Here is a 6237-nt window from a genome sequence, read left to right as displayed (position 1 = left end):
TGCTGCTCAGGCAGGATGGGAGCCGAGCGGATGGCAGCCTGGACGCCCTGCGCACCCAGCGGAGTCAGCGTACCGATCATGGGTGTTTGCTGCAGCGTCTGGTGTGCGAACCTAACACACACAGGGGCGCAGACGTCAAGCCACGGGGTGGAGAGAGGCAGACGAGAAGGCCCGGGGCCCGCCCAGCAGGACACGTGGGCAAGTCATCTCATTCAGGCCTCCTGTCACCGACCGGAAGAGCCTCTTTTGGGTTCAGACAGCCTTCGAGGTCGGGGAGTGAGGGGCAAAGACAAGAGGCCATCCTAGTGGCCCGTAACTAACCAGTTAGGGATTTTTCGGTTCTTTTTTAGCTATTTTCCCAAATGAAGCAGTCCTCACGCGGAGGCGAGGATTTTATGAACAGCCAGTGAGGCTCCTGTCCTCGGCGCTGCTCCCCAGTGACGCATCCGGGGCTTACCGACAACCGGCTTCTACTGCGCCTTCCACCTGCGTCACCCGAGTCCGCACGGTCGCTGCACAGGCCAGTGTCCTTGCATCTTCCCTACGTGTGCTGCCCACACATCCCGTGTTCAACTCGCGACACGCCCAACGCGTCACGTCACCTTCCTGATCCCAAGAGCCCTTCTGGGGACGCGGCCTCAGTGGTCCACAGTGCATTCGGGGTGCTCTTTCTCCGGCCCACGCCTGGCCTCCCCCACCGCTTCCCTGTCACGGGGTTCACCCCCACCCAGCCTCTTCTCCTACCTGTCCTCCCAGCCACCCTCCTCAGGTGGGTCCCCGTGTCTGTGTTCATGTTACGTCTCTTCCTGGAACCGCTTTCTGTCCCCTCCTCTCCACAGATCCAAAGCACGGCTATCCTTCTAAGGCCACCGCAAGTCTGGCCTCCCTCATGATGCCTGCTCTGAGGACTCAGGCCCACAGCGGTAGCACTGCACTGCTCCGGGATCCCGTTTTCCCACAGCCACAGCTGCAAACCTGCTTACGTCTTAGACTGCGCTGTAAGGGTTCCGCTGCATAAGTCTCGTCTCCCCAGCCAGAGGAGCAATTCCTTGGGGTGACGACGTGGTAGTTTTCGAGGAAACATCTTTCCTCGCCCCACCCAGTCCCAGGATGCCGCCGGCCACACAATGGGCAGTTAACCCACACTGCTAAGTAAAGGACTTCACCTCGGGTCCACCCGACTGTCCCCTATCATCGTCACATAAACGACTTCCCCTCTCTGGGCCTCGAAGAAATGCTGGGAAAGGAAGTGTGAAGCTATGGGTCGCCAGGGCCCCTTCCAGCTCCGGCGTTTTGTAGCCAGGTAAGTATTGTTGACGTGTCTAGAAGGTCTGAGTGGCCCCATCAGCTCCTGGCACAGGTTTCACCCCGTCAGGTGCTCCCTCGTACCCCCGTGTCCTTACAGTCCCCCGCTCCCTCGGGTACCTCTGAGTGGAGGCCAGCCCATGTCCGTAGGTGGGGGCCTGCTGGTGCACGTAGCCGCTGGGGCGCTGCTGCAGGTGGCGAGCGGGGTCTGCGAGCGCGGGGTTGGCAGCTGGGTGGGCGCTCGGATAAGGCTGGGCGGAGTAGCTGGATGGCACCATGGTGCTGGCGGGCCCCGTGTGCTGCTGCAGCCCCACGTGAGACACGTAGGGAGTGTAGCCCTGGACGGTGCAGGGGGACAGCGTCAGGGCCGACAGCGAGCGGGGCGCGACGCCTCGGGTCCCCGCTGTCCGCGGCCCGACCCTCACCTGGGACGTCGGCAAACCGTACGAAGAGCTGGGGGCCATCTGGTGCACGGACGACTGGGCCAGCATCCCCTGACTCTGCTGAAGGGGAAAGGAGACCAAGTCAACCTCGGGCAACGCCTTCCGTCGCCTCGGTCCCTGAATCTCCTGGTCGGCGCGTCCTGGTGAAGGTCCCAAGCGTCTCCTGAATCCTGGGACCCTCAAATGCCCCTCTCCCCGAGGGCCCTCCCTACTGCCCCTCTCACTATCTTTGCCTGGAGCTGTTGGCGAAGGCGCTGTCCTTGGGGCACCGCAGGCTGCTGCTGTCGGTACACGGAGGTCTTGTAAGAGGACGGCTCCAGGCCCATGACGCCCGTCATGGTGGCAGGCAGCACTCCAGGGTACGGGGGCCGTGCCGGCAGCTTCTGCATCGGTAAGCGCGGGGGCCGGTACGGGTCCACACGCGGGCCACCTGGACAGCAAAGCAGGCTGAGCTCTCCGGGCTCCTCGGCCCCGCAGCCCCGGCTCGGTGTCCTGCTCCACCCCCCGGTAGCTCAGAGGTGGGCGGGATGCCCAGGGAAGCCCCCGGCTCCGGACTGGCACGCACCTGCAGGCAGCGGCTGGTTCTGTGTGTACAGGCCGATGGAGCCCTGCCTGTAGCTCAGGTGGGGTATGGAGCCAGGGTTAGCGTGGTGCAGGAGGTCTGGGGGCACTGTCACGCCGTAGGGGCCAGTCCGCCCGGGGCCCACTCCGTAGTCCTGTGGGGATGGCAGAGCAGAAAGGGGACGACACTTGACACTGGGGTGAGCTGTGCCAGGACGGGAGCCGGGCAGCAGGTCAACCTGGTCGACTCTGATGACTCCAAGGGTACCCCTGCCCCGCCCCGTGCCCCGCCCACAAGCCAAAAACTGGACAGAATCGCGGGGGTGGGGGGGCTGCGGAAGAAGCGGCACCGGGCGGCAGTCACCTCCGTCTTGGCAGCCGGCTGGCTGCGCTTCTTGCCCTTCGTAGACTTCTTCTTGCGCTCTTCAGTGCTGGCCGGAGCTGCCCCAGGCTTCTCAGCCTTGGGGGGCTCTGGAGCCTTTTTCTCAGGCTCCAGCAGGGTAGGAGCGGGGGGCTCCTCGTCCTCCGGTGGCAGCGGCAGTGGCTCCAGGTAATAGGCCCGCGGCCGGGGCCTCAGGTGCGTGTGGTACAGCAGCAGGCGCTGCTGCTCCTCGCCGCGGCCCACGCGCCGGTCTACCCGCACCGTGCCGAACCAGCCCCAGGACAGTGGCGCTGACGGCTTCAAGCCCTCAAACAGATCCCACGGAGAGATCTTTTGTTTGGTGGAAACCTGTAGACCCTGCTCCGGAAAAATGAGAAACAGTGAGCTGCGGAGGAGAGGAGAAGCACCCACTAGCCATCAGAGAAAGTCACGGGCAGGTTCAGGGCGGAGGCCGAGAGAAAGACAGATGGACGCGGACGCCACACGTGCACGTGGAAGAGAGAGAGGAAGAGGCGACAGGGCAATCGTGGGGGCAGCAGAGAGACAGAGAGACGGACACTGACATTCGGAGGAAGACAGATAGAAACGGGGAGAGAGAAAGGCGGGAAGAGAGAGACAGGCGAGGGGAGAGAGAGAGAGACAGACACGCACTCAGGGAGGTGGGTGGAGAGAGAGACAGGCAGAGGGAGAGCGAGAACGAGAGACAGACGCTCAGAGAGACAGACACGGATGGGCCAGGGCGAGACTGCATCCGCCCATGGGTGGGACCTCGGAGGTTTAAGTCTGCACCCTCTTTTTCCTCTACCTCTCTGCTCCGCACAGTGGTCTGGCCACTCAACGAATACTGCAACTGACGGAGAGAAGGGAAACAAAGTTGTGCAGAGATGGAGGACACATCGGCGGTCAGCCAGACAGAGGGCGGGGTGCGCGCAGGGGCGGAGGGCAGGAGGCAGGCGCGGCAGAGGGAAGAAGAGGGTGGGGAGCTGAGAAGCAGGTGCTACGTGAACAGGCGGGTAGGGGTGCTGAGGCCTGGGTGGGGGTGAGGGAGAGACGGAGGAAAGAGGGTGAGACGCCTGACGTAGGGAGAAGGAACGCAGGGCGGGTGAAGTGATGAGCTAACGGCCCAGAGCCCGTGGACGCCTCGGCCTGACGGCTCTTGTCCAGAGGGGAAAACGGGGTGGGGGGTCAGAAAGACAAAGGAACCTGCCTCCTTCTTGAAAATGGAATCAAAGCCAGCGATCTTGTTGCCCTTGGTGTCGATGAGGGAGCCCTGTGGCTCGCAGGTGATGACATCTCGGGTCTGCTTGGGCAGTGGCAGCAGCTGGTAAACTTTTTCCAGACTGTCTGACTGGCGCTCCCCCAACTCCTTCTGCAGACACAGGAAGATGGGACGTGAGTTCAAGGACACAGAAACGAAGAGGGGAGGTCCCAGGGGACAGCACGGCCCGGCAGGAAGGAGACAGTAAATCCTTCCCGCACGAATCACAACGAATACCAACGTGAAAGGGAAGGGTGGAGGCTCTGAGCAGAGCAAGTCCCCGAGGCCGGACGGCCACTGCGAGGTCAGAGGACAGGGGCTGAGAAGATTCCAGTCCCCCGAGCCTCGGCGTCGCCTGCGCCACTCACCCGCAGCTTCTTCACCAGGTTCATGTAGGCACGCTTGTTTTCCTCCATGCTGCCCTGGGAGATGCTGGACATGTCTGCAGCCAGGGTGCCATTGATGAGGACGCTCAGCATGTCCAGCACCGTGGTGAAGAGCTCGCTGAGGGAGCAGCCAGGGCGGGAAGGGGAGAACACAGGTGAAGGCGGCCAGAGGCCTCCGGGTGGCCATGGTGCGGCGCCCACGACGTCCCCCCATCCCGAGGCCTCCGAGTAGCGCGGGCGGGGGGCGGCGGGGACCTTACTTGTTGGACTGCATGTCGACAGTGCCGCTGATGATGATCTCCAGGAGCAGCACGGCCCACTCCGTGGTCTGCTGGGTGCTGCGCTGCACCGTGTCAAACATGCCGCCCACCTGCCGGGGCCGCGACACCTCAGTCGGACCACGCAGGGCGAAGCCCGGCATTTAAGGGACGGCTCGATGGGAACCTGGCTTGGGTGGACTCGGGACGCCTGAGGTCAGCGTTCCAGATGCACCTGTGATTGGCTACATGGTCTCGGGCTTAAGAGTTGGCGACAGCTCCAAGCCTCAGCTTCCTTACTTATGAAATGACGGGACTTGGGCTAAATGACGTCCAGGATTCCACTCAAAATTCTGAAACGCCATTGCAGGTCTTCTAGGACCCAGTCAGAATCGAGGGTAACCGAGGCACAGTCCCTGCCAGGACCCAGTCTCCCTAACCACCTTCGGGCCCTGCGTCCTTTGGGACAGCTGGGCGAATGCCTGAAGTCCCAGAATAGCCTGGGCCCACGTCCTCACCCTCGGCAGCCTGACCCCACCCCATCTCTCGGCCCCGGCCCCCGCTCACCAGGTTGAGCCGCAGTTTGAGGGCCTCATGCATTAGCTGCTTCGGTTTGCAATCATCTAAGTACTGGCCATCTCGCCAATTGGTCACAATCTAACACAGAAACGAGGAGACAAGCATGACACAGCTCAACGACCCCGTTTCCACTCCAGAGCACCAAGGTGTCACGGGCAAGCAGTGAAGGTTCCGCGCACACAGGGGCCTTTCGGGTGTACCCTCCTCTGCCCTCGTCCCCGGCTCCGCGGCCCGGTCACCTGTACCTGGTGCACCTGGCTGTAGAGGGAGGTCAGGAGTCCCTCGCGCTGCTCGTCCTGCCCTTTCAGGCACGTCAGCACCAGGGATAAGAAGGGCTGCTGACTCAACAGGGACATGCTGCAGACCGGGGAGGGGGGGCAGGACAGCGCGCTGGAGACGCCGAGCTGCAGCCTCCTCCGGCCCCGCCCCGCGCGCTCCTGCCGTCCGACTGCCCGCTCCGCCGTGGCTTTTCTCTTCACCCCTAGGCCTCGACCTTGCTGCTCCCCACCCTCGGGCCCCCCCCCGGTGCCACCCTACCTCTTCTGCTTTTGCCGATCGCGCTCTTTGCGGGAAGAGGAGCCCAGGTGCTGGCCCTTCTCCAGCTCTTCCCCCGCGGCCTTCAGCACGTGGCCCTGGACTGACGTGGGCAGTTTGGCAATGAGAGGGGCCACCAGCCAGACACCAGAGCGCTCCAGAGAGCTGGGGGACAGACGCAGTGCACCGGGTTACAGAGGAGGCGGGCACGGGTGAGACAGTCCAGCCTCCCCGTTCCCAATGGCCGCGCCCGGCATCTCTGGCCGTGCGGCTGACGTCATGACGTCACTGCTGGCCGAGGAACGCGGAAGGGGGTGGGTGCTGACACGGGTCTCCCCCACCTGAGCACGGGCTTTGTCTTGCTGCCGCTGGGCATGTGGCTCGCAGTGCTTCCGGAGGACCCTGTCTCCGCCGACTGCTGAAAAACCTCGATGGTGGCCTTGGCGATGTTCTCTAAGAGGGAATTCATCTCCTGGGAAGGAGGGGAGGCACCGAGATGCTAGACAGGTGGCCGAGAGTGAAGAAACCGATG

At 63.3% G+C, this 6237-nt stretch overlaps 1 protein-coding gene across 1 annotated transcript in view; it reads right to left on the bottom strand.

The window, feature by feature from the left end:
* Positions 1-2: 2 nt before the first annotated feature.
* Positions 3-6237, bottom strand: part of MED12 (mediator complex subunit 12) — a gene marked incomplete at both ends in the record, with an annotated part of 18437 nt that continues 12202 nt past the window's right edge. The window contains 14 exons of the mRNA XM_025044432.1: positions 3-111; positions 1426-1643; positions 1731-1808; positions 1973-2178; positions 2314-2464; positions 2674-3048; positions 3497-3541; positions 3899-4060; positions 4318-4453; positions 4596-4705; positions 5160-5249; positions 5411-5528; positions 5709-5870; positions 6047-6204. Of these exons, the coding sequence (XP_024900200.1) occupies positions 3-111; positions 1426-1643; positions 1731-1808; positions 1973-2178; positions 2314-2464; positions 2674-3048; positions 3497-3541; positions 3899-4060; positions 4318-4453; positions 4596-4705; positions 5160-5249; positions 5411-5528; positions 5709-5870; positions 6047-6204 (2118 nt within the window). The remainder of the gene's footprint in view (positions 112-1425; positions 1644-1730; positions 1809-1972; positions 2179-2313; positions 2465-2673; positions 3049-3496; positions 3542-3898; positions 4061-4317; positions 4454-4595; positions 4706-5159; positions 5250-5410; positions 5529-5708; positions 5871-6046; positions 6205-6237) is intronic.

This window comes from Pteropus alecto, unplaced genomic scaffold (genome assembly GCF_000325575.1).
Source record: "Pteropus alecto unplaced genomic scaffold, ASM32557v1 scaffold312, whole genome shotgun sequence".
NCBI lineage: Eukaryota > Metazoa > Chordata > Mammalia > Chiroptera > Pteropodidae > Pteropus > Pteropus alecto.
The sequence above is the reverse complement of the archived record's forward strand: the minus strand, read 5'-3'. Positions and strand labels throughout refer to the sequence as shown.